The sequence below is a fragment of the Hippocampus comes genome, unplaced genomic scaffold (genome assembly GCF_001891065.2).
Source record: "Hippocampus comes isolate QL1 unplaced genomic scaffold, H_comes_QL1_v1.1 scaffold86, whole genome shotgun sequence".
NCBI classification, from domain to species: domain Eukaryota; kingdom Metazoa; phylum Chordata; class Actinopteri; order Syngnathiformes; family Syngnathidae; genus Hippocampus; species Hippocampus comes.
Genome location: NW_017805882.1, coordinates 2606847 through 2634107, shown reverse-complemented (window position 1 = coordinate 2634107; position 27261 = coordinate 2606847). Strand labels below are relative to the sequence as shown.

The following is a 27261-nucleotide window of genomic DNA, read 5'->3' as shown; positions in this document are numbered from 1 at the left end:
ACATTGAATGCCGCCATCGTGAAACTCTTGATGACCCTTGGGAGGAATAGGAATTCATGAGCTTATGTGGCTGCATCCTCATAATGCTACTTAGGCTGTACTTGAGTGATGCCAAGCCACATGTTCCTATGTGAAGCAGGACAGACTAACCTGTTAACTCAAGTGTTTGGCTATTTGTCATTCGACATATGGTGTTGTTTGGTTTCAATTGACCCCTCTGTTACATCTTCAATGCTGCCAACATTTGGGATGATGGCCAAATTCAATTACCGTATTTCATCAAATAGACGCCTCCGTTTTTTTTCCCCTCAAGGAAAACACAATTGGATTGGAAGCAGTTTTGCATCAGCTCATGTCATTCAAACACAGACTTAAAAAAGTTAACGGCTGAGGCCAGGAGAACTTCTTTGCAAAGTCTGTTGCTAAGATGAACACCTGCACCTACTGAGGCACAGGTGTCAAACTCAAGGCCCGGGCGCCAGATCTGGCCCGCCACATCATTTTATGTGGCCCGCGAAAGCAAATCAAAGATGTCAACTTTCAAGATGCTTGCTAAAATCTCGACCAAAATTTCAAATTCTCATATGTACTAAATAAGAGTGATACTGTAAGCAGTTTCTTGTCACCAAACCCCTCATTACAGTAACTTAAACAATAGGTGAATAAACCGCTATTCTTGACTTCTTTATATGGTTTCAGTCATAATGGCCCTCCAAGGGAAACTGCAACTAAAATCAGGCCCGCGACAAAAATGACACCCCTGCACTAAGGCATTTAAACAGTATGGTATTTTTCTGGCCTGCCACTCAGTTATTGTGAACAAAGCCTTGCAGCTTTGTTGATCTGGCACATTGTGTCACAGGTCATATGGATGAGGACACAACTGCAGTGCAGCGGGGCTGGTGTGCACTCAAACATGTGCTCCCACCACATTCAAACATAGGACATCTGAATGTATTCCCTCTGTATCCATCAGCCCGATGCAAAGTGAATGGGTGTGGCGTTGTCTGCACTAATCTTACGCAGAGCCCTCTCTCTATCAGGCTGGCATTAAGCCTGTGTGGTGAATCAGAGCACCCATTGACGTGGTTGGAATCTACCATCCTGTGTTGCAGGGGTGGGTGGTCTTAATGCCACATCATTATCACTGCGCCAACGTTCCCATTTTTCAAATCTTGCAACATTATAGGAGATATGACACTAATCTTTTGCTAAGTGGATGAGGCCGATGCGATCAACATGAGCTCCGCTTGAGTGTGAATTAGAACTTACTTCATCCATGACCCCTCCTCCACATTGTCCCTTCTGTCCTTGCCCGGTAGTCCAACGTGGCCAGGTGAACGTAGGCTGGAATGACGACAGATTGGCCGTACAGACTGACGGATTACGCATTAGCCGCAAGAAGCTCAGAGTCTTTGCCACAAACAAACGCAGGTGTATACTGCCTCAGAGGCAAGGGGACCTTGTTTTTACCGTACACAGGAGCCAGCAGCATGATGCTGGGGAAACGACAAGTCCGCACAGGGAACCAGCAGTAGAATCAAGAGGATTTAACTCATGGATGGCAAGACTGAGGGCAGTTTTTCTCTGGCTACAATGGAGGTATGGAGCTCCTCTGCATCCGAGGAGGAGGAAGAAGAGAGGAGCACTGCCGGTTTTGTGCTGGAGGACAAAACATGCCACAACAACTACAACAACAACAACAATAACAACAACAATAACCTTTGCAGGGAGGTGAAGCAAGGTGAGATAAGGCATGATGACGAGTATGCTGGAATAGACATCAGGGATTCCTGGGGGAGAAGCTTAAAGATGTTACGAGTAGATCTAGTTTGCTGGCTCGAATGCTTATGCGGTTTGTGTTGTCGAAGAGCCTTAATACGTAACCATTTGCAGAATGTACTGCGGAGTGCCAGCTGTGAAGTCATCTCTTTGAAGGTCATGCAATTATTTAGCAAAAACAGTTGCTAAATAATTGTTTTCAGGTCCTTCCTGATGATAAAAATTTCCAGCGAAGGTGATTAATTAAGTTTGCATGTGCTTGACACAAACTACTGCATTGTGGGGCATTTGATGTACGATGCTCATTGTTTTGTAGAAATCTAAAAGACTATTGCATCATTTTCTAATGATTATTAGTATGGTCTTAGTATCTTACAGTATAGCTTGTTGGTGTGAAAGGAAGTTTTCACAAATTAACTTGACTTCCCCTTTTTCTGAAGGAATTTGAAATGCACAGATGTGCGTGTGTGTGTGTGTGCGTGTGTGTGTGTGTGGGGGGGGGGGAATAAATTTGCTAGACCTACATGATGTGTGCTGCTGCCCTAGATTCTCATCTCAAACTCATCTAAAGTCATGCTCACGTAAAGTAATGACCACATGAATGTTTACTCATTTATGATAGCACCGTTCCACAATTAACATTGAAGTTTAAGGTGATCCACTGATTTAATAGCAACACATGAGTGGAACCTAACCTTTATTCATCGTCTGTGTAGCTGTTTCTCTAAATATGCATATTGCTGGCATCAAGCCCAGCACTGCGGCACAGGCGCCCCTCCGAAAAACAGGACAGTGATGATGCATATCTTGTCTTTAATATGGTTAAAAAAAAAAAACAAAACAAAAAAAAACATTACCCATTTTAGAGACTTTGGACTATTGTCATGTTGTCAATGTCTTTTTAAAATCAGAACAAATTCTCCGAGCTGTATGATAATGCCTTCCAGTCTTGGCAAGACTTCACATTACAACAGTAGACGGTGGAATAATGTGAATCTCAATCTCTGAGTTTATCCTTGCCTGTCTCATCCCTGCACTCCAACGGACGTCATAAGTATGCCTAAGTCAGCAACGCTCATCCTTTGGGGAACAGTACCTTATTAGGCCATAGGTTTATGTAGCTACCGTCGCCTAGAATTAGCACCGCCGAAACCCTAAAACCTTTAGCTGTCATAGCAAATCTCTTCCTTTGATCTCTCCTGCGCTGTGTAGCTGCCAGGTCCACAGGAAGCAGATTGTGTGTTCGATGCTGAATGAAAAATATTCAGCAATCATCACTTTCCTCCTAACGGTTTCTTTACCGGTTGCAAGTCACATTAATCATGTAAAAAGTTTTGATAATAATAATAATAATAATAATACATTTTATTTATAAGCGCCTTTCAAAACACTCTAGGACACTTTACAATCAAAATAAGAACAATAAAACCACAGATAAAATTATAAATAATAAAAGAAGAGATGAATTTAAACTGACTGCGATTTTAAAATAGGTGGGTTTTGAGATGGGATTTGAATGTGGGAAGAGAATCAATATTTCAGATGTTGGGTGGGAGTGAAAGGATTTATCTCAGTAAGTAATATACTGTCAAATTAGATGTGTTTGTACAAGGTCATGTATTTTTTTTTTAAATTATTATATGGAACCTAATTTCTGGTTGACTTTATATTCAGTCCAAAAAAGTAAACGGCTTTAGAAAGTTGAAGTAGTATTCCATTCATTGTTTTTCTTCTTGAAATACAAGAAAATAATATCACCTGTTTTCTGAGTTTGGTCATGTGGTGTTTGCAAGCTGAGTGCTTCGGCGCTGTGATGTCATTTTTCCCAGTTGGCGGGCATTCTGTCAGTACTGACGCAAGGTTCATCTGTCGATCACTGAGAGGACTCCTGTTTTAATGGCGATTGATAAATCACAAAAACTTTGAAACACTCAGGGACTATGCGCCGATGTAAGCAGTTTTTCATCCGCCACCCAGATCTTCACAAACCCCTGTGGTAGGCAGTACATCAGTACTGATGGAAGGTCCATCAGTCCATCACTGACAGACTCCCGTTTCTCTGACGACTGACGACAACACGTGCTGCGTGTCTTACGTGTGTTTGTTCATGGGGTGACTACACTTGGTTGCTTTGAGCGGAGCAGAGCCTACTCATCCTCTCACAGGAGAAAAAAGATATACTTTTGAGCATGGCTAGTCAGTCTAGTGACCTATAGTTGTGTTGGTTGCTAAATCTTGGTTTGTCCCAGCCGATTGAGGAATGTTTGTTGTGTATACCTTTTCAGTCACACTTTTGTCTGTGTCTCTGCTTGTGCTGCATCTCTGTGTGTCACATGGTGATATAGTGACAACTGACGGACTGGGCCATTCTGAAATAATGACAGACTGATGATGACAGACTAGTGAATGACGGACAGGCAATTAATACAACAACCGCTCCGACACAGAGTTTCTCAGCCAATGACATGCACAACTTGGCTCAACGAAGTGGATGGGGAGGGTCAAATTAGCCTGTGGTGCATTTCACAAGTGTTGACCGATGCACAGATTGGCTGTCCAAAATTGCTTCATACCACTTACTAATACGGTAAGGATTACAGAATCATAAAAAATTTTTTTTAGGGCATCTGTGATGTAAACCTGACATGGAGAGGTGGTCTAAAAAAATTTATGTTTTGGGTGAGCGCACCACCAATTAATCTTGCACCTGATGTCACCTAATCGACTTGGTCCTGGATCTAAACAAACAATTCTATACTCCAAATTCCAAAGTTAAAAAAAAAACCCAGCCAGTGTTAACCTCTGCTGTACATGTCCTGTGTCCAGTTTATTCTTGGCACACTCTCACATTGAGCTATATCAGTATCCAGGCGAACCAGGTCTTTAGAGGTGTCTTAGTTCGGCTAAAAAGGATCAAGCTAAGAGGATTGCTATCTGACTGACCACATGGAGTTGTTGTGGTCTGTGGAACACAGCTCCACATTAATGAATCAGTTAATTTTTGTTTTTTGTCATAAATTCATTTAAAAAAATTGAGGTGTGTTTGTGTATTTATTCCACACCAACTCAGACTGGTCAGTCTCAGGGTCAGTATGTACATACACTATACCACCCACATCAACAAAGCCCTTTTGCCTGAACTGATAAAGCTTTTAGGATGAAAGGCAAAAACAGAGCAGTCCAGTTCCGCTCGATTCAACAAAAATAAAGAGAACGTAAATTTACAGCATTATTACATTTTACTGTGTGCCTTATATATCATACTAAAATCCATCCATCCATTTTCCGACCCTGAACCGGTTGCCAGCCAATCGCAGGGCACACAGAGACGAACAACCATCCACGCTCACACTCACGCCTAGGGACAATTTTGAGTATTCAATCAGGCTCCCATGCGTGTTTTTGGAATGTGGGAAGAAATCAGAGTACCCGGAGAAAACCCACGCAGGCCTGGGGAGAACATGCAAACTCCCCACAGGGAAGCCGGAGCTGGAATTGAACCCGGTACCGCTGTACTATGAGGTTGACGCGCGAACCACTGGACCACCGGGCTGCCCGTTTTTCAACCAAAGATGTAAAATTATAATGGAACAACTGTCGCCTGGAGATGAAGTCATTCAGAAACCACCGGGCCACCTCATACTAAAATATATAAAAATATTCCAATTCCCTTTCTCGTGAAGCTGTTTCCATCTGTGCTCTGCAACCTTTTTTACATCACTGCAGGGTTACTTATGGAACAATATTTTGGCATACTAATAAATAAAAGCAAATTATAAAAACTACTACTCACAATTAAGCTGAACGTAGTTTTTGTAATGAATGGGAGGCCTGTTTTTGTTTCCCACTAACTAGCCAGTCCCGTCTTGGGGTAATGGGAGGTGATGGCATCCAAGTGTGTTACTTAGTGTCTGTCTAGTCTCCTAAATTATAATTAATAATTATAATTAATGGTTTTAATTAGTTTTGGCCGGCTTCTGGGCTTACCTTGTTACTACCTTATCACCTGATGAGATGAGCGGTTTTACATGTATAGTGGCATATGCACCTGATTTTCAAAATAAAACGTCTTTCTGACTGATGATCAATAAAACTTTTTTTTCCTCAGTCTCTCTATGCATATCGCAACTATCTTACAGACTGGTGCTGGGCCACATTCCAGTAGATGGGGCGCTAATGGTTTACATGACGTAATGTTAATTACGAATTATTGCTGGTTATAGCTCACGCCTCCCTGTGTGACAGATGCGGAGGTGTGCGAGATGGATGCCATCCTCCATTCATGAAATCTGTTTGCTTCTCTCCCTCTCTCAGTGCTGTGCTCAGACAGAGTTGGCCAGGTCACCAAGACATATCATGACATTAAGGCAGTCACACACCTCCTGGAGGAGGTAAGTCACAAAAGACACACACACACACACACACACACACACACACACACACACACACAAAATAGGATGAGCAGTACTTTAAAGAGGATTACACTTCTGCCTGTCGATAGATAATTTGGGTCAAGAAAGAATATCTTCCTTGCTGTGCTACATTGTCACCCTTTGTACGAATGCGATCTTTTTCAGAAAGAGCGGGATCTTGAGTTAGCAGCGCGGATTGGTCAGTCGCTCCTGAAACAAAATCAAGAACTGACGACCCGAAATGGATTACTGGATGAACAGCTCGAGAGTGCAAAGGAGGAGGTGCAACCAAACGAATATGCTTTAGTTCAATCCCACTTCAATGGTGACTCTTTTACTGCTATGAACTGAGGTTATTGTGGCCCATTTCCCCAGATTGCTCAACTGCGTCATGAGCTTTCAATGCGTGATGACCTCCTTCAGTTCTACGCAAGCACGGAGGAGATAGAAAATGCTGAATCACACTCACCGTGAGTACAACACAGAGAGCTGTTTGACCATTAACAGTGTGCCAAAAAACAAAAATCCTTTGCTACATAATCTTCAGAATGAAAATATGAAGTTTCGGTCGGAATGTGCTTATAATTACCGGTACTGCTTTTACAAAACCAAGACAAGCTAATCTGGCGACTTTTAGTCATTGAGGCTGTTTTCACTTTTTGTCAATCTCTACCATGTTTCCTGCACAAAATAAATCTAACAATAATTCAACTACTCACCTTGACTTCTATATATTTCAATCCTTCTATTTAAAATGAGATTGTCCATCATTTTTTTATGTGTGTATGTATTAATACAGCAAGAGGAGGCAATCATACATTTATACAGTTTGATCATCAGAACGGCCCCTGAGGGAAACCTTTGCTACAATGTGGCCTGCCACAAAAATGAGTTTAACAGCCCTGATATGTACATCATAGAGTGAGTCATTAAGGTTTAATTACCATTTAGAAACGTGGGACGATCTAATAAACAGGGCTTAAACCAAGTTAGGTCCTTCCGCTAACACCTATTAACTGTCAAACTCTGTGTAAGGTTGTAATCGGTCAGCGGTGTCAAAAGTAGCACAAGAATCTAACGTGCGAGGCACAGAGACGAATACTTTGGTCGGATATAATTAGGAGCTGTCTAAAGCTGAATTTGCACTGCAGGTTCCCAGTCTGCTTGTTGTCTGCCGTCGTATTTTCATTTTTTTTGTAAATGTGACCGTACATTGTGTATATTGTGTTGAAGCTTCATTGAAGGAATTAATTGAATTAAGATCACAATAGTGGCTATAAAAGTTGCAAATATATGTTTTCCTCAAATCTTTTTGCCCTAACAGTGACACCCACTGAAGTAAATAAAAACCAACGTTACATTTTATACACTACAGTATACCCTTTATTCGGTCTGAGTTAACTTTTACCTCACTTGATTTCAATGAGTAGCTGCGAATTATTTTTGCATATTTACCATATTTTATAACCAGCGTATATGTATTCATCATGTGAAAAAAATGTTCTTTACAGAATAAAACGAAATGAATCAAGCAGTTCTCTCAGCAACCTTGTCCACTATGACTTCATGCAGCAGAAACTGAAATGTTTAGAGGACGAGAACCGCAAACTTCGACTGGAGGTATTTTAGTATGCACTCTAATGTATATGAACTAAAGAGACAGTTTTTTTCCTTTTCCTTTTTTTTTTTGTCCCTGGTGACAATAATTCAAATTTAGATTCCCTTTTTTTGAATTGTCTTTTAAATCAATGTTTTTTATTGGAAGTGTCCCAAAAATGTAGTCCCATAATGGGGTTCAATATTCTGCACTGTATAAATGTGTCGATTGAGTGACATCATAAATCATGAGACCCAACATTTGTGCAGGCAAGTGAGCTCTGCACTGAGACCACCAACTATGAGGAACAAGAGCAGGAGCTGATGATGGTGTGTGTGGAGGAGCTGTGTAAGTTGTCTCATTTTACCAAGATTGGAATTGCAACATGAAACACTCTTTATTCAAGGGCATGAATCGGACCTGTGCTTTTTCAGCCTCTGTCAACAAGCAGGTTGTGGACCTATCCGATGAGTTAGCGCGCAAAGTAGAAGACTCTTTTCGCCAACAGGAGGAAATCAGCATGCTTCTTGCCCAGATTGTTGACTTGCAGACCCGCTGCAAACGTGTGAGTAAATATTTTGAACCTCAGTCTGATACTTGAAAGAGGGCTTATATCACGAGTTACACTGAATTTGCCGATTGCACAAATTGCACTGCCTAGTTGCAAACTTTGAAATGTTGCACCTTCCTTTGGCCCCTGTAGCTTTCCAATGAGAATGAGGAGCTGAATCAACATCTGAGTGTCTCCCGTGAGAATAACCTGAAAATGCAATCTGAGGCAAGTCATTCAAACTCACTTAGGGATCAATCTGCCTTTTTGGATTTCAAAGCGATCATAAGTGAGACATTGTATTGTCAATCGTAAATGATATAAGCTTGACAATTGCGTCTCCTGTCTGCAGCTGAAGGACCTGCGGGACAAGTACTCCCAGTGTGAGGACATGCTCCACGAGGCTCGAGAGGACATCAAAAATCTGCGAAATAAAAGTCTCCCCAACAGTACTGTACAGCGCTACACTGCTCTGGCGTCTGTCCTCCCCATGGACAGCCTGGCAGCAGAAATAGAGGGCACCTTCCGTAAAGGCTTGGACACGCCTGCATCGTCGGAATACAAGTAGGTGTAGCGTGCGTGATCATCACCGAAGCCGTTGGTGTGTGGATGTTTGTGTTCTTTATCAGATTCTGAGTTAAGCATCGCAATGTGTTCCGATTCTTTCTCAACAAAAAGTGAAAAGAATGGATAGTTTGCAAGATGCAGGAATAAAATGCAGTGGTTGTCCGGCATCCGCAAGCCAAACCTCGTTGGCATTTGAAGGTTCATCTTTTTTTTTTCAAGAATTTTGAGGGGTTCAAAAAAATAGATTTCCTTTCCCCCCAAATGCTTTTCAATTAATACATTAAATAGAATTAAAATTAAATAACACAGTGTAACCGTAATTAATGATTTAGGAGTACAAATTAACAATAAATTAAGCTGGAAGCCTCATATAAATTATATCAATGCCAAAATATCCAAAACAATTGCAATCATGAACATAGCCAAGAACCTTTTGAATCAAGCTTCACTACATAAACTGTAATGTTCCCTCATACAGTACTTCCATACATCACCGACTGTGTGAAGTTGTGGGGGAACACATACAAAACAAACACACATTCTGTCTTCCTCCTGCAAAAAAGAGCCATTTGTATCATCAATAAAACCCGCTTCAGAGAGCATACCATTCATCAAATTATAATTTCTCAACTTCCATGCTCTAATTGACTCTAACAAATCACCAAATCATGCACGTAGCAATAAACCAACAGTTACATAGCAGTATCCAAGAGTTGTTCTAACTGAGAGAAAATAAACATACCAACTGAAACAAAAAAAAAAAAACGAGCTGTCAGAACAAATGCAAAAACTTCACTGTTTTTCAACCAAAAGTGTCAAACTATAATGGAACAACTGCCATTTGGAGATGAAGTCATTCAGAAACTCAATACTGAAAAAATATGGTATGTAATAGGGAACATGCAATTGCTTCTTTTTCCTTTTACTGTACCCAAAATCTTTTTTTTTTTTTTTTTTCCCATTGGTTACTTGCTGATTTCACTTTTTGTGGCAGCAATCAGTTCCTTACCCAGCGCTGTTTGAAAAATGAGCACAACTGCACAATGTCAACAGAGGGAATGCAGTAATGTGTTTACCATAATCAAATTTTGAGTTTTTTTTTTTTTTTTTTTTTTTTGCAGGTACTGTATACTATGAGTTCTGAGTCATTATTTTGAGCATGATTTCCAATACATAAATCCTCGCAGGGCACTTGGACATGGTGTGATTGGAACAATGTCGTGGATTGTACTTTTAGTTTGCGATAAACTATGGCAATCACTGAAGTATGTTATATTTTTCTCGTTTAAGATGCCTGTTTTCTGTCTTGCAGAACCCACCCGAGGCGTGTGTTTGAAACTGTGCGCGTGGTCAACAGGTCGGTGAGGCTGCGTTCTCTGTGCCACTCTCCGGGCTTTCCGGGTTCTAGCCCGGTGTCCCTGCGCTCCAGCTGTACCAGCACCCCCCGGACCAGTTACTACGGCTCTGACAACACCAGTCTTACACTAGAGGAAAAGCCCAGCTCTAGTCCAGCCCAGAAAGAAGATGGGTGCGCCAGAGAACCTCAACACACCCTTTTGGGTCACTGCCAGAGTCATTTTTTTAACATTCTCATGTTTTTTTTTTTCTTTCCTGTAGCCTCAGTGGGCCAAAGCGACTGGGCCAGCCAGGCACTCCGGGAGGCCAGGACCTTGAAGCCGCCTTGCGCAGCTTGTCAGCTCGCCAGCAGAACCATTCTTCTGAGCGGCCTTTCTTCGATGTGGAGCGTGAGCGGAAACTGCGTGCCTTGGCCGCAAACAGCGAAGGGGATGAGGGTTCTAGTGGCTTCTTGACACCAAATGACAGCCTGGCCTCCAGTCCAGTGGCATCAACTGGCACCAACTACTCCAATGGAAGCTCCCGTCACTCCTGTGACTCCTCGGGATCCAGGTCATACCTGCCCGACCGCTTGCAGATCGTCAAACCTCTGGAAGGTAACTGTTTGATTGATCTTTTCAAACGTACATACACGCAGACAGGTGTGTGTTGTGAGCAACTTCACACCGAGAATGTGAATCATTCTTGGCATGGGCGTTTCCCACTAATTATCTCACACTTAAGACTTTGACATTGTTCTGCTATCAAAGGCTTTCAAGGTCCCCCAAGAGTAATGTTTTTAACAACAATAACCATTTGACAGATTTATTGTTGTTGTTATTTGGGCTTAAAGAGAGAGCAAAGTAACAACAACACCAAATTATAATTACCACTCTGTCAATCACCTTTTTTGTATTGCTATCATTTGAATTGTGAATATGATGACCACCATCCTTCACATTCAAACTCAACTCTTTGCTTTTTCCAGTGGAAATGCTCTCAGATATTCACAGGACAACTATTCACAACCCTACTCTATTTTTGTGCTCTTCCGTCATGCCCTAAGATGCTACAAAGTGGTGCCAAACCTCTGACTAATAGGAATGTAGTAACTGTGTCAAGGAAGTAGTGCTCCGTGTAATATTCCAGTCTGTATCATAGTACTATGTATAAATGTCGACGATACAATAAAGGAACAGGGAGGCTAAACTGCTCATATTGCGTGTCTCACGGCGATGCGACACGACTTTCCGTCCTCGTGCCCTCGCAGCACATACACAGTGAATGTGTACATTGCTGAATGCCATGTGAAAAGACTGAACACAGAGAGGTTTAAATAGTTGTTTCCACACCCACAACGTGTTTGGTTGTCGTTAGTGTCTGTGTATGTAATGAACAGGGGCGAGGCAAGACTGTGTTGGCACAATTTGATTGAAATATTAGTGCAGTTAAAAACAAAACAAAAAAAAAAAACACGTTCAAGCTCCCTCAGTTGCACAGTGCCATGCTTACATTAACACGCCGTCAAATGATGCCATTTACATGCAATATAGAGCTGGCAAAGTGTCAAAAACTCAACAATTTTCTTGACAGTAATATGGTCTATGCGCTTCCACAAGATGGCAATCTGATTAATGTTGCGTTTGTGGAATATTAGTTAAGCGGCAAAATCCGCCCGTTTTTAACCCTCTCAGGGGGCGGCAATCTCACAACACTTTGCCAACTGAAAATGACATCACAGTTGTTCAGGACTCAGGTAATGACCAATTATGACACACCTGTTTTCTGAGGCTGGTGGGGGGGGTGTGCTGGAGCCTAGCCCAGTTGTCTTCGGGCAGTAGGCGGGGGACACCCTGAACCGGTTGCCAGCCAATCGCAGGGCTCACACAGACGAACAACCATCCACGCTCATACTCGCACCTATATAGGGACAATTTTGAGTGTTCCATTAACGTGCCATGCATGTTTTAGGAGTGTGGGGGAGTAAACCGGAGTACCCAGAGAAAACCCATGCAGGAGAACATGCAAACTCCACACAGGAAGGCCGGAGCTGGAATCGAACCCTGCAACTCTGCACTGTGAGGCCGACGCGCTAACCAGTCGACCACCAGGCCGCCCATTATTTATTTAATTTTCATTTTTATTTTTGGGTTGGCGGGGGGTATGTGCCCTTTGATTGACTGGCAACCAGTTGAGGGCGTACCAGCATGGGCGACTAGTGCTTAGCATGTGTACCTTACAGTCAAAAGGTTTCGGGTTCAAATCTTGATCCCCCCGCCCCCCCGTGTGGAGTTTGCATGATTTGGCCATATTTGCGTGGGTTTTCTGGAGATACGCCAGCTTCCTCCCACACGCCAAAAACTTGCATGTTGGCTTCATTGAAGACTCAAAATTTTCCACGGGTATGAATGTGTGGGTGAACATTTGTTTCTTTTTACTGCCATTGGCTGGTGACCAGTCCAGCATGTACACCACCTCTTGCAAAAAGACTTCAGACTTCAGCTCACCCACGACCCAACTGAGGACAAGTGCTATAGAAACCGCATTGATGCATCGACGGGTAGTCTTGAAAATGTCTGACTAACGCATATGCATCATACAGCCATGACAAACGTGAACATGTTGTGACTGGACATTCATACAGAAAATGTATTTTCATGGCTTGTTGCTTCTGGTTCTTCAGGCTCAGTGACTCTGCACCAGTGGCAGCAGCTGGCCATACCAAACCTGGGGGGTATCCTACACCCTCGTCCTGGTGTCCTGACAAAGGACTTCAGGGAACTAGAAGTGGACATACAGCACGTCTACAGTCTGAATGACCTGGAGGAGGATGAACCTGACCTGTCGCTGCTCTCAGGAGCTCACAGCATGGGTAGGACACCTGTTAATTACCCCACACACATGTAAAATACATTCACATCCCCTATACAGTGAACCCTCGCTTTTTCTTGCTTGATCTTTTGTACCCCTGCATAGCGAGTGATCATTTTTTTTCCCCATGACCTTTTACAGTTTACAAACCAGTCCAATTACCGTGCAATTTATTTCAATTCAAATTTATTTTTATACCGCCATACCACAGCAGAAGTTGTCCCAAGACACGTTACATATGAAGTAAGTCAAGAGCCACACTCCTCACACATTAGGGGGAGACCAAGTGAATTTGAACACGTCGTGCCGCGACATGCCAGGCAGCACTGAGCTTTGCTGGATGAGATGCAGCGTAGTTAAGAGCCAGAAGAAGAGGCAGCGCAGGTCCGCTGCTAAGCTAGAGTAAATGGTAATGACTTCGTATCGTGCTTTTCTACTTAACGCATTGTACTCATTCATCTACTGATGACGCAGTATCAGGAGCAACTGGGGGGGTTAGTATCTTCCTCAAGGACAAGTCGACATTTGTCACAAGGGCTGAAAGTCAGACCCACAACCTTATGTTGGGTGATGACCAGTCGACCACTTTGGCCGTGCTCATTTGTCATTGTTCCACAAGAGCTAAGAGAATTTAGGAGTGTGTGTATGTTGTGTTTGTGTATGCTGCTTCTCAGCATTTGTTTGAACGTTTATCATGACAGCAACATCTATGATGATAATGATTTTGTTTGCCTACCTATAACGTTTCACATTATATTTTCGCATTAAGCTAGTTGACTTTCATTTGCCGAATATTTTTGTTTCAGGCATATTGTCCAGCCCTACTAAGTGCACTATGTTTAAAAACATGTTTATTTAATCTTTATGTTGACCGGTAAGGAATTTTTTCTCGCTCTGCAGAGAACTGTGAGCACGTTTTTTGTTTCCTCATAGTGATGTTGTATGTCTCCCATTTCTTGACGGCGACAGACTAAGAACAGGCGCAAAGAATAATAAGAATTGAATCAGCTTATTGTGTGAGGGAAGGATAAAACTGTACAACTTTTTCTTTTAATATTGTCATTCAATATCATCGTTTTTCCTTCTGTCATGGGTCTGTTACTTATCCCTCCCTATAAACAGATTTTCGCTCTATTCCTCTCCATACTTTATCTTCTTCATGCTTCATACACCTGCAGAAACTATTAAGTATACAGCACACCATTTCAAACCACAATTATTGTTTTTGTTTGTTTGTTTTTTGTTTGATGTTAGTGCAGAGTAGTATTTGTGCATGTTGCAGTAGTGAGTATGTTGTTGATATGTTGTAAAAGTTCAGGGTGACGTTTTCCTTCCGCCAACCCACAGTGTCTCCGTCGGGTCCCAGCCTGCCTCAGACCTTTCCCACTCCCACCACCACCGACTGCCAAGTCCCCGCACTATCCCTCCTCAACCCCTCAGTCCCCTTTAGGTAAGAACTCAAGTAGTAGTCTTGCACCTTTTCTTGCCACTTCCTTTGTCATAAGCGATGACACCCGGGTTTCACAACTGACTTGATTTCTTCGTGAATCTGACTTTTTCAGGCAGAGGGTTACAGTATATTCTGTTGCAGTGCTCTTAAATCATTCCACACAACTTTTTTTTTCCCCCCCCCCGTAGTGGCAGAAAACGTCTGTCCAGACTCTTTCTCCAACTCTAGCCAACTCTAGAAGGGGCAAAGTAAGAGCTGGTGGCTCCAGTATAACTTGAATTCTCATTTTCTGTTTTCAATTTTTAACAAGAGGCACAAAACCATGTCTGCCTGCATGTCATCCGAGCAACGTCTTGATGTCAAGCGATCCAAGGTTGAACGTCACAAATGAACCATGAGCTCATTCAGTCCTGTATGGAAAGCCATTTGATCCTTTACTTGATATTAAGCTTCATTTCCATGTACTAGTACCGTATTTTCCGCAGTATAAGGCGCACCGAAAAACATTCCGTTTTCTCAAAAGCCAACGGTGTGCCTTATATATATATATATATATATGGATCAATATTCTGATTTCTTGGACGTAGTATTTTAAATGTTCTGTAAAGAGATTTGTTATAACTGCAGTGGTTGTGAAAGCGCTATATAAAGCTGTATAGTATTGTATTCTCTTTAGCGTAGCTCCATCTAGTGGATGCATAACGCAACCACAGCCACTAATGTAGCTTCTATTCTATGCGCCTTATAATGTGCCTCATATATGAAAACAGTTTTAAAATAGCCCATTTATTGAAGGTGCGCCTTATACTCATGAAGCGCCTTATAGTGCGGAAAATACGGCACATTCTTTGTCCTCACTGCAAAGGCAATTCACTGTACTAGGGTTTTACGTAACATTTTTTTCTCCCTCTTTCTGCATGACATTTCTGCACATATAGGACATTTAACGAGTGAAGCAAAACTGTGCATTAATTGACATCTGCGCGCTACTCAAACAGTTTCATCAAATAATGTCAAAGTAGTACTAGTAGCAGGACAAAGAGTGGACTAGTAAGTGGGCTCGCCGGATATCAAGGATGTGGAATAGATGCTCATTCGGCTTTCCATATTCGTTGTACCCTTTTGTTTTGTTGCACATCCTCAGCTCAAGTTCACTTGTGTGCTGAAGGCTGATTGAGCTGTTCCATCTGCTCTAACTTGTTTGTGCACTTCTCTTACTCGCGTAGCTTGTTGTATAATTTTTCTTAACGACTCTTTCATAACAGTTAACCACAAGATTGCGTTGCATCAGCGCTGCTTCATTAACCTGTTTTTTTTTTTAAATACATTCCACTACAACAGCTAACAAACCTAATGAGATTGCTTGCACATTTTTGTACTCATTTTCATTCTCATCCCTTTGCAGCCATCACCCTATCGGCCTGCCATTATGTCCGAACTGTGAGCACATGAATGCTTCACCTGTTTCTGGCCAGCGGCACTTTGGCCTCAAAGGCCGCCCCACCCCAAACGTAAGCCGGTCATCACCGGGACTCCTGCAGCTTCTGGAAGAACGAGGTATCTCTGCCTGCTTTTGTCCTCGCAAACACATACGCTGCATCCACAGCACTGAGCCTCAGCTCTCCAGCGCCGTCGACACAAACGGGTGCTCATGCACGAACACAGGTGGGACAAGCAACATTTTCAGCTTGAACATAGTTGGAGAAGCTTCAGCGTCTCAGGCTGCACAGAGTGACCGCCTGGGGGAAGATGAGTCGTGTGGGCAAAGTCGAAGGAATCCCTGCGATGTTCACCTGATGTTTTGAACGTCTCACACTGCTGTTTGCCCATTGCACACGTGTCCGTGTGTGTATGTGTCCTGTGTCGTGGCAACATGCGTTCTCCTCTATGTTCATCTCAGGACAATCATTCAATGTCATGCTGCTTAATTGCGGCAACAGCTTCTTTTTACACACAAGTATGAAACTCCAAGAAAACTGAACTAATCTTTTTTTTTTTTTTTTTATACCATATGTTGTATAGGTTATTTAAACTTTCAGGTTGAAAATATTGTATGTTGTTGATGTAAATTTCATGCAGTAATTTATTTCTGGCAGACTAATGAATTTTCAAATTGCACTGAAACACATTCTGGTCTTCCTTATTACCTGCTGTATTGATAAAACACACATTGTATATAACATGATCTAGTATCATTAAATTAACGCAACTAGATGACGATGCACTGAGAGGACGAAACAGTGACTGCACTAATTAATGCCATTGTTGTTCACGTTTTGCTGTTTTCACATCGCAAATGTTTTTGGGACATCAAAACACTGATTTTAAATCGAATGAATGTTGTTTAAGACAAAACAATAGTATTCAAGGCATCATAGGGACTTTCATTCTACACTGAGTAAAAAAAACAACAACACAATATTGGTGTTGGGCATGCAGGCATATGCGATCGTTAGAAGTAGAGTAATTGACACCGTCGTCTGTAGCAAAAGGGCATAGGATACTGTAGTTTTTAAAGGGAATAACATGAGAAACACAAGTTATGGTCACTTGTGCTTGACGTTAACCGAAACACTTTGATCTGCATTTTGAATGTGCTATGTCTGATTTTGTAATATTTCAGTGCGTGTGTATGTGTGTACCATCCCACCTGTGAATAAAATGTTGCATTTCCAAACCAATTCAGCTGTCAAGAATGACTTTTTTTTTTAACTTTGCCAAAAAAACTTTATTCATGAAGTTGCAAGAGTAGTAAAATGAGCAGCAGCTCAAAGCAAAAGCATTCGGCGAACACTGAAGCAGCCGCGGCGGCCTCCCCTCTGTCATTCTGCGTCCCGGCGTCCGAAATCCACCCAGCCTTCATAGTCACGGTTCATCATGCAGTCAGAATTCACCATCTCTGTCAACAGATCATTCCTACGTGAACCACGTGAGACCTTTCGTACAGGTGCACGCATAGGAGCATCTCTTGGAAAATTGCCCTCATCTGGAACTTTTTTTTTTTTTTTCACGCCCCAAACCCACAGCATACCTGAGATTGCTTGCATGATTTGCTTGGTCATAATCACACGCTCGTCCTCCGAAAGGTGTGCCCGTCTCACCGTGCGTGAAGGCAGAGGCTCCTGTCTGGCTGCAGAGCTTCTTGCTGCCTCCCTCCCGTCTTGGAGCTGCTCGACTTTTTTGCTCCCTCTTGCAGCAACTGCGGCACACGCGAGCAAAACAAATACAAGTGCAAACGCTTTCATCCTGTTCCCTGACATGACCGCTGAACGAATCTCTACTCATTGGCTAGTCACGGGTCCTCTTTTATAACACCGGCAGAGCATTTGAGTCGGAAACAAAACGAATATCGATAAGTGACCATGGCAGAGCTTTTGATTGATTGGGCCACCATTGTGGCCAGCAGATGTACGTCAAGGAAAAGATACATTGCTACATCCATAAAGCCATCGTTGTGCTTGTCAATTACATGTGGGGAAAGCTTTTTGCGCTGCAATAACAATAAAACAAGTCAATCTATTTCCGCAAGCAATCCAATAGTTCCTTCGTGCGTTTTAACCAAAACACAGACTGTGGTGTTGACGGACACGTCTGACAATCACTTATCTCTTAGAAACTCGGCTGCAAGGGTAAACACTTTTTTTTTCCTCCTTCAAATGTTTACACATGTCTGACGCAGTAGCAGGAAATACAACACTGAATTTGTGACTCATCTTAGTCTTTATTTTGATAATGTCTGGGCTGCTCCAAATGAATGTCTTTGTGGTATTCTAATTGGAATCAAGGTGTTGTGTAAGTGATTTATTGTTAAAATATAAAGGATCAACAGTTTCCATTTATTTCAAATTCCAAGGATTTTTGCAGCTTTGGGGGAAAACAAATGTGGTAAACTGGATCATAACACAAAAGTTGGTGCACACACACCAAATGTTATGTCATGAGAAACAGCAGATACTGTAGCACCTCGGCACTGTGGCTAATCAACAAATGAGATGACAAAATAATTTATGTTTGAGTTTGTGAATGCCCCATGTGAACTTCATCAAATTGAATAATTACAAAAAGATGTACACACCCATCAGTGAAATCTCATCTATGCGTCAACAAACGGAGAAAGCTTGTTCCCTTCACCTCTTGCCAGGGCACAGGTTACTGCACGCGCACACACACACACACACGCACACACACACACGCACGCACACACTTGATCAGGACATTCCACCTCTGTGCTCAGTTCTGTGTCAACTTTAACAATGTTCTGATCTCTTCATGTGCAGTCATCTTTACATAACTACTCATCGATGTGATGTTAAAATCCAGTACTTGTAAATGTCCGGGCCCAAAAAAAATGACATTCACGATATTGCCGATAGCAGCTCCAGCCGATCATAGTGTGTAGTTTTGGTCTCTTTAACAGAAAAGGAGCATAATCATAAGCTTATTCCGGGCATCTTAAAAGTGCTTTTTTTTGTGATTTGATGAAGTGGTTTGAATTGTTTTGCGAGAGATTCAAAAGTACCACATTTAAATGTGTATTAACCTATTTAAACCTATCTAAAAGACTACCATACGTCTGTCTTTTCAATTGTAATTTCATCTTCAAGGCCCTTGCACTTTACTTTTTTTTTTTCTTCGTCAGTAATGCCCGGTTTTAACTACAATTTCGATTTAACAAAAGTAGGTTGGTGCTGCAAAATGAGTCCATGGATGTGGAGTAAGTCGCCTGTGTCGCATTGTGACACGCCAAGTTTTCTCTTGAAGGGTGTGCCACACCACAGACATACTTTTCAAATGCTTGCTTCACTAAATGCCTCTTTGAAATGTGTTTAATCATGTTTCCAGTGTGACAGGTGCGACAGTATATGTTCTAACTCACTCGAAAAAAAAAAAAAATCAGCACCAACTGACTTTTGAGTCATTCAAAAACAAAATCAATTAAAAGCCTTTTGTGGCCTCTCTTTCGCAACATTATCGCTCCAATATACAATGCACAATATCGACGTGCAATTGCCGGCGCTTAAAGTTGATACAACGTAGCTGAGCCTGCCCAGCTCAGGCAATGATCAAATGTCATGGGAGAACAAGCAGTTAAATGTGGCTTGGCCGCAACGAAGGGCGTGAGCCAAAATGGAGTGTTTGGTGAAAAGGTCACAGGAGGCCACTGAGACAGCCATCTCCTTGCCGTGCCTTAATTTGGTAAGCTGAAAAGTTATTGATGCTCGAAAGACTATTCAGAAATGTGCATGAAACTATAATTCAGGGTGTCAAATTGGGAGCCGCGGCATTGCATTAGAACATATGTCCACTCAATGCCACAAAGGCTTTTTAAAGGTTTTAGTGTGCTTACATCATTTTTATTTGACTTCTTATTTTTTTACTATAATTTTTTTTTTGTTACCACTAGACTCCAGGGCCGCTGCGGTTTAATTTTCCCAAATTCCTGTCCCGAGCATCCTCATACCTGCACGTTGAAGTGGAGCAAATCCTGATCATGTACATTATCTTTCCCTCTCTTCTTTGGCCTTCCTCTTGTTTTTTTTTTTTTTTTTGCCTTCTAACTCACAGCCTCCCTAACAGGGTCTTCTCCCTCCATTATCCCAACTATCCCATGATGTGCTCACTTGTCATTTTCAGTCGACTGCATGTTGCAGTCCAAGACAAAATGGCCGCCGCCTAAAATGGATTAAAAAAAAGGAGGTGGATTTTCTGCTTAATTCCTATTCCAAGTGTGCAGTATAATATTAAAAATTGAAATATTTGAATACCATGTTGCAACTATTGGGGCTGCATCAAACATACATCATAAAAAACATACATCATAAAAAATACCGGAGAAGGTTATGTCCCAGTTAAAGCACATAACCTGCATTTTACATCTAACATCACACCCTTTTTAAGATAGGTTTTTGTCCTTTTAGCTAAAAATTTTGTTGACATTTTAAATTGTTAAGACAGGTGACTTTTCATGCGCCTTAAGGATGGCCATTGTCAGGCCCCTTCTGAAAAGAAATAATTGATGCACTGCAGAGCAGTCAAATTACAGGCCAATGTCCAATCGGACTTTAAAAAAATAAAAAATAAAAATCAGAAGCTTGCTTCTAACCAGTTAAATGATTTCCCAAATACCTACGGTTTGTATGAAAAATTCCAAGGGTTTTGGACAAATTATAGTACAGAGAGAGCATTTAAACAGTATTAGAATTCATATGGACATGAGAAAACTCCGTCCTGGTCGAACTGGATCTGAGTGCATGCTTTGATCACAATAATCTTTTTGAACAGGCTGCACAATATGATCAGACTCTCAGGTACTGTGTTAATTCTGAAGTTACTGGCAGGCAATTTTATGTCACCATCAGTGAAGACTACTTGTCAACAGGTCACAGGCTGGATTGTGGTGTTCCCCATGGTTCAATTTTAGGTCTTGTTTTATTCATGTTGGAGACGTGGGATACGTTTTTACGGTTATGGTGATGACACTCCTCTCTAAAACCTTTGTTTGGAAAGCACATTTACTCTTTGTAACTGTATTTTAGAATTGCCTTCAGCTCAAAAAGGACAAAACGTTTTTGTTATTGGTTCTGAAACTCAGAGAGAGAGACTTATTTTAAGATAACAGCAACTTTTTTTTTAACCAATAAAATAAAAGTTAAAAACTTAACCAAACTTTCATCCCAGACGTTAAGAGCAGAGTGAAAACTATATTTTAGCACTTGATAAACATCGCCAGAGTCCATTTATTTCTCTATAAAGGAAACATTGAGGTGCTAATGCACACTTTTATCTCCAGTGGCATCTGTTTTATTTTATCATATCAACCCCTTTGGAGACTCACTACAGTACTTCCGGTCCCAGCCTTTTAGTAATACCTAAAGTAAGTTCCAAGAGCAACGGAGAGGCTTCGTTCCAAGTCTAAGCTTCATCTAAACAGGCCACCATTGAGTGAATAAATTAAAAGTAATATGATAAAAGGTCGTCATTGTTTCAGTACATCCTCATGTGATATTTGGTGGTGTGCCGTGGGATGTAAAATATGTGCCTCTGCTCAATAAAATTTGTGAAACAGCGGGCACACAAAATATCATGCAATTGTATGGAACTGGTTGAATTAAAAAAAAGAATTAAAGTGATTGTGTTGTTTTTTTTTTTCTTCAGTGACAGTTGGTGCTCTATTATTCATGCTCATATCATAAAAAGAATGTTTTTAAAAGAGAATCAGTAACGCTTAGTGATCAGATTGTTGTCCAACCAGTCAGCCTCCATTTAAAACATTGACTCTTTAAATGTTATTTGGCCCGGTCTATCAGGAGTAGACATCAAGCTGCTGAACTTGATTGTCAACCTGTCATTCGCAATTGTTCACACCTATTAAGCGCAGAAAACTATTATCAGCATACCGAACATAGCTGCGGCATCTGCAGGGACTCTCTATAAAATGTCCACTTGCGCCGTCCGCAGTCACTCCTCGTTGACTGTAGCTTCAGCCTCCACCTGCACCTATTCACCATGTCTCTCATCGGAGGCCGCTCAGGCACCAGCGCCCGCAGCATCTCTTCCGCCAGCACCATCAGCATCGGCGGAAGCCGACTGCCGCTGGGTGGGGGAAGCCAGATGACTGTCTCCGGTATCTACCAGGGCCGCGCACCCAGCGTGTATGCGGGCGCGGGGGGCTACGACACCCGCATCTCCCAGGGCAATGTCCTGCTCTCCTACGGCGGGGTCAATTCGTACGGGTTTGATACCATCGGGATCAATGAGAAGAGCACCATGCAGAACCTCAACGACCGCCTGGCCTCCTACCTGGATAAGGTAAGAAATCAGCAGGACCAAAAGCGGGCGGCAACTGCCCCTTCTTCAGCTTCTTCTCTCTTCTTTTCCCTACATGCTCAAATGTTTTCTAAAATGGTTTCCAATCATAAGCTTGTCATGAGCTTCAGGAGAAGCTCAGTGCTTTTAGACATTCCAGGTTTTCTTTTCTGTCTGTTCGTCACATGATGAATCTTTTGTGGTACAAGGTAATGAAACGAACGATTGAGAACTCAAGGTTGTCTAATAATATTTTCCAAGACTGTAATATTTGCCAGTGACAGGCAGTACGATTCAATGCTCTTCAACTTGATTAACCCGTGTATCCACTTTCTGTGACCATTTTATTTGGGGATATGCCGTTTGATCTTTTTCTAATATAATGTGTGCCTTGACTCAATTAAATTTGGGAAATGCTGAGCCGCAATAGGAGTGATGGATCCAAATCCTACCTTTGCAATGATAACTTTGATTTCTATCAGAGAGTTGGTTTTTGAAATAGGATGTGATACATATTTTATTGATTCAAATAAGGCAATATTAAATATTAAAAGGAGACTCAGCAGCTAGAAGAATAAATAAATGCGTTTGAACCTATTGTTCTCAGGAGTTGCATTTGGTAATGCAATGCAGATAGTGTTCACAACACAACATTAAAAAAAACAAACAAAAAAACAAAAAAAAAAACAGTAAATCTAACATTCAGAATGCTGTGCTAACGCTCAATTTGTTTTTATGCCGATCACAGGTTGGTCCTGAAATGTTCTCAAGGAAATGATTAAATACAACAAAGGACTTAATGACTCGTTGATTGTCTGTAATTGCCGCTTGCGTCCAGGTACGCTCTCTCGAGGCTGCCAACAGGAAGTTGGAGCTGCAGATCAGAGAGTTTTATGAGAAGAGGTCTCCAATTGCCAGGGACTTCACCGCCTACTTCGCCACCATCAATGAACTGCGAGCCCAGGTGACTATTCCTGCTATGCAAAAAAAAAAAAACAAGGATCCAAGCCCAAGTCTAGACTCATTATCCACCAATAGTTTTACTGCAGAACCGGTTTAGGTGGCTGGGTGGAGCATGCTTCTCTGTCTGCACATTTACACAGCTTTCAGTTGACGCCGTAAGCTTACGCCTGCTTGTGTGTATCAGACAATCGGTGATTAAAAAGAATCAGTCTAACGCTAGTCATGGAAAGTTGCGGGGCCAATAGCAGGACGAGTCCAGTACGCTACGCTTTACTGCGGTGACAATTGATCTTCCATTCCTCAAAAAAATTAAAAGTGGTCTCAATGTTTTAGCCTGCGCCACACAGTTGCATTTTGTTAGTTCAACCCAAAAACATTTGTCGATCAGACAAAAAAAAACAAAAAAAAAAAGACAAAAAAACCTTTCATTGTGTCGCCCCATAAAATTTACAGGTAAAAGAACTCAACAGTATTAAAAAAAATAAATATATAAATAAACGGTAACCAGCCCTCCTTGCGTGTTTTAGATGTTTCCCTACTGGAACACGCCCGCTTCAAATGATCAGTATCGTTATCAGGCTCCTGCAAGGCTTGCTGGTGAGCCGATCATTTGAATCAGGCGCGTGAGGGAGGGAAACATCAAAAACAGTGGCCCTGTGTCGTCAGGAGTATTCCAGCTACTGCTGCAACCTTCCACATTCCTATAAGGATGTCATTCTTCCCTTTTAGATCGCAAGGAGGTATGCAGAGAATCAGAGCATCATCCTGCAGATTGACAATGCTCAACTGGCGGCGGACGACTTCAAAATGAAGTAAGTTGTAAGGGGATGAAGTTCAACTACTGGTGGCCTTTGTAGTGTCTGGACGCAAAAAAAAAGCGAGCGTTCTTTTCTGCAAGATATGAGGTGGAGATGAACACGCGTGCACTGGTGGAGTCTGATTTGGTTCGTCTTCGAGGGGTCCGGGACAGCATGGTTGTTACCATCGGTGACCTGAAATTGCAGATAGAGAATCTGAAGGATCAACTGGCACAACTCAAGAGGATCCACGAGGAGGTCAGCTCATTTCAGCTCATGTGCTTCCAATGAAATGCTTCCCTCTGCTGGTTGTCTCTCATCCACTCGGCAGTTGAAAATGTGCCTAAATTTTTTTTTTTCCATGACGTAGGAGATGAATGCAGCAAGGCTCCAATACACTGGTAACGTGAACGTAGAAGTGGACAGCGCGTCATCTGTGGATCTTTCCAAGATCCTTCAAGAAGTGAGGGAGCAGTATGAGGCTCTGGCGTTGAAGAACAAGCAGGAACTGGAAAGATGGTATCAAGCAAAGGTGAGATGGGACGCACAAAATTATGAGGCTCTTAAAGCCGTGATGAGCAAAGTTTAGCCCGGGGGCCACACATGGATGGCTTATTCCTGAGCATGAAAATCAATTCTGTCACATTTGCGACATTAATGGGGAATGAAATGGGCTTGTTTGTGTGTGCATTATAGATGGAATCCCTCCAGACGGAAATCAAAGGTTTCAGCACGGAGGTAAAAACCTTTTCCTCCCAACTTTCCGAGCTGAAACGGACATACCAGAGTTTGGAGATCACATACCAGGGCATCCTTGCAGAGGTAAGCCAACGTCCTGTCAGCCGCACGCGCCGATGCACAGCCGTTCCACTCAGTCATTCCCCCATCCTCCGTGCAGATCGAATGCCTCCGCCAGAACCTCGCCGACACCAAGATGCGGTACAGCAATCAGCTCAGCCAACTGCAACTGACCATCAACGGCCTGGAGGTGGAGCTGCAGCAACTCAAAGTGTCCATCGAGCAACAGAAGACCGAGTACAACCTGTTGCTGGACATCAAGATGAGGCTGGAGAGGGAGATCGCCGAGTACCGCCGTCTGCTGGATGGAGAATCCTATGAGCAGAAAAAGTGAGAGACAATCCGTTCGTAGTTCACGTAGGACGTGTCTGACCTTACTCATGCCACACTGTCTGCTCTCTTTGAAGGCCTTTGGTCATCAGCAAGGTGGTGCAGCTGGAAGGTAAGCGAATGTCACTCTCTCATCCACGAAATGACGGCACGTGATGTTGTCATGGCTGTTTTCGTGACCACATTTCCCTCCACTTCGGCAGAGCACAAGCCCCACCTGGAGAGGAGAGTGAAGACCATTGTGGAAGAAATCATCGACGGAAGGGTGGTGTCCACCAGCGTGGACACTCAGAGACAAGATGTTTAAATGGTTACGAATGAGCTGAAAATAAACCATTTGCTCCTCTTGGTCTCCTTTCCCCGTAAAAAACACACATCATGAAAAAGAGCTGTGTTCACTTTCCTATGTTCTCCTTTTCCTTTTAAATACATTCATGCAGCAGTTGAAAGAAAAATCAGCAGCAACTTTCCCAGTGTTTGGACGAAAAGTAAATGCAATAAGGCAATCATAAAATCAAATGAATCAAAACATATCACACAGAGACATTGCCATCAATATCTTTGAAAGGTGTGCAAAAAAATCCATTTCGTTTTCGACATAACATGCACAAATGACTACCTTGACTTGTGTGAGGGAAATGTTGCACTGTTGACATGAAAACAACAGCAATGGAAATTAAAAGTGTCTTGCTGCAAGTTTTTGGTGTGTGTCTTTTATATTATCAACATTATGTAACTTCTGGGAACAATCACAATGACAGTACAATTTTACACTTACACGTACATCCTACAAAATACCATATGGGCCCGAATATAAAACTGTGTTTTTTGCATTGAAATAAGACTGAAAAAGTGGGGGTCGTCTTATATTCGGGGTCTAGACGTTATACACATTCACGACGCTAGATGGCGCCAGATATCATTGAAGCGAATGCTGAACTTGACCCCCCAGGCCAAAGTGAACCCCTGCCACGAAGAATAAAAATAAAAATAGCGATAGCATGAAGAAGAAAAATAAAAAATAGCGGTAAGAAGGAAAAGAGAAGAAAATAACAGAAGAGATAACAGAAAATGGAGAAACGTAGTGGTAATCTGGAGAAAACTGGGTCGAAGATCGGCCAGGTTAAACGTCAGCTGAGGAGAAGTTATGATGTTATTTACATTTCAAAAATCAGAAGCCATTCATTTACGAATGTGATTGCACTTTAGATTTGAATGAGGCAAAATAACATGCTTTTTCTCTCAAATATATTGTTATAATCATTTGTTTCAGATGCACTGTAATTGTTTTCTATATAAAAATTAATTTGATGTTCAAAAAGTCTTTTTTCAAACTTGAGTCTTGAAAAAGGGGGGGTTGTCTTATAATCAGGGCCGTCTTATATTCGGGCCAATACGGTACAAACCCACCCAACACAATTGCAACTACTATCGGGATGACATCATCTCCACTAGTCTACATCATCAACAACCCATACAGAGAATTTGTAGAAATCTCTGGGAAATTCAATTAATTAATTCCAATGTAGTTTTCTCCTGTGAAAAGTTATGAGCTGTCAATCACTGTGACGCTGTATGGGGAATTTGCGCCCCCTTCTGAAAGCGTACTCAAGTTTGTACTGTACAGTATTACTTTTACCAGAGATGCGTTGAGACGTATATTATCTCAGAAGGAAGAATTTGAAAAGTGCTATTTGGGCAATTAAGTCAATACGATGCATCAGATGTTGTGTATGTGCATTTTAAAACATTTCTAGTCATTCCAGGTGACTAAAAGTACTACTAGGTCCACCTCTATAGTGAAAGTGACCACCTTGGTCACTAAACAGAATGCTAACCTCTCTGAGAGTACAAAAAAAGTGAGTTGTTTGTTTTTCCTCAAAATGTCGTCGTAGTTTTTGTTAAGTTGTTCTGCATCATCTAGCAGTGCATTAAATTAAATTACTGCTCTGTTTAGTGAGTCCCCTCTTTGTTTAGGAAATGTGACAAATTGGAAATAGCAA

The 27261-nt window shown here is 42.0% G+C and overlaps 3 protein-coding genes across 3 annotated transcripts; 2 read left to right on the top strand and 1 right to left on the bottom strand.

The window, feature by feature from the left end:
- The first annotated feature begins 1151 nt into the window (after positions 1 to 1151).
- Positions 1152 to 16972, top strand: hap1 (huntingtin associated protein 1). Its single transcript, XM_019889393.1, is given in 15 exon segments — positions 1152 to 1744; positions 6097 to 6173; positions 6360 to 6476; positions 6570 to 6664; positions 7706 to 7814; positions 8061 to 8139; positions 8226 to 8356; positions 8495 to 8569; positions 8694 to 8905; positions 10221 to 10436; positions 10526 to 10860; positions 12927 to 13115; positions 14462 to 14564; positions 15970 to 16264; positions 16266 to 16972. Coding segments are annotated over 15 exon segments (2316 nt in total). The 5' UTR covers positions 1152 to 1557; the 3' UTR covers positions 16362 to 16972.
- Positions 16973 to 17270: 298 nt separating this feature from the next.
- On the bottom strand, positions 17271 to 18780 carry LOC109527451 (gastrin/cholecystokinin-like peptide). The gene is made up of 3 exons (XM_019889395.1): positions 18640 to 18780; positions 17596 to 17763; positions 17271 to 17463 (listed from the first exon to the last, which is right to left on the bottom strand). Exons 1-3 carry the CDS (start codon positions 18641 to 18643, stop codon positions 17387 to 17389), a joined length of 249 nt encoding a protein of 82 aa, XP_019744954.1. The 5' UTR covers positions 18644 to 18780; the 3' UTR covers positions 17271 to 17386.
- A 3230-nt stretch (positions 18781 to 22010) lies between these two features.
- LOC109527450 (keratin, type I cytoskeletal 20-like) lies at positions 22011 to 25954 on the top strand. The gene is made up of 9 exons (XM_019889394.1): positions 22011 to 22373; positions 23209 to 23334; positions 24063 to 24145; positions 24232 to 24388; positions 24501 to 24662; positions 24827 to 24952; positions 25029 to 25258; positions 25336 to 25370; positions 25462 to 25954. The coding sequence occupies exons 1-9, from the start codon at positions 22071 to 22073 to the stop codon at positions 25563 to 25565; spliced, it is 1326 nt and encodes a 441-aa protein (XP_019744953.1). The 5' UTR covers positions 22011 to 22070; the 3' UTR covers positions 25566 to 25954.
- The last annotated feature ends 1307 nt before the right edge of the window (positions 25955 to 27261 follow it).

Bases quoted from the DNA above. Each gene is read 5' to 3' on its own strand.
- LOC109527451 (XM_019889395.1), bottom strand. The intron at 17,464-17,595 runs GTATGCTGTGGG...ATCTGTTGACAG, and splicing joins AATCATGCAAGCAATCTCAG to AGATGGTGAATTCTGACTGC.
- LOC109527450 (XM_019889394.1), top strand. From the start codon at position 22,071: ATGTCTCTCATCGGAGGCCGCTCAGGCACCAGCGCCCGCAGCATCTCT. The intron at 23,335-24,062 runs GTGACTATTCCT...CTTCCCTTTTAG, and splicing joins TCAATGAACTGCGAGCCCAG to ATCGCAAGGAGGTATGCAGA. The intron at 25,371-25,461 runs GTAAGCGAATGT...CCACTTCGGCAG, and splicing joins CAAGGTGGTGCAGCTGGAAG to AGCACAAGCCCCACCTGGAG.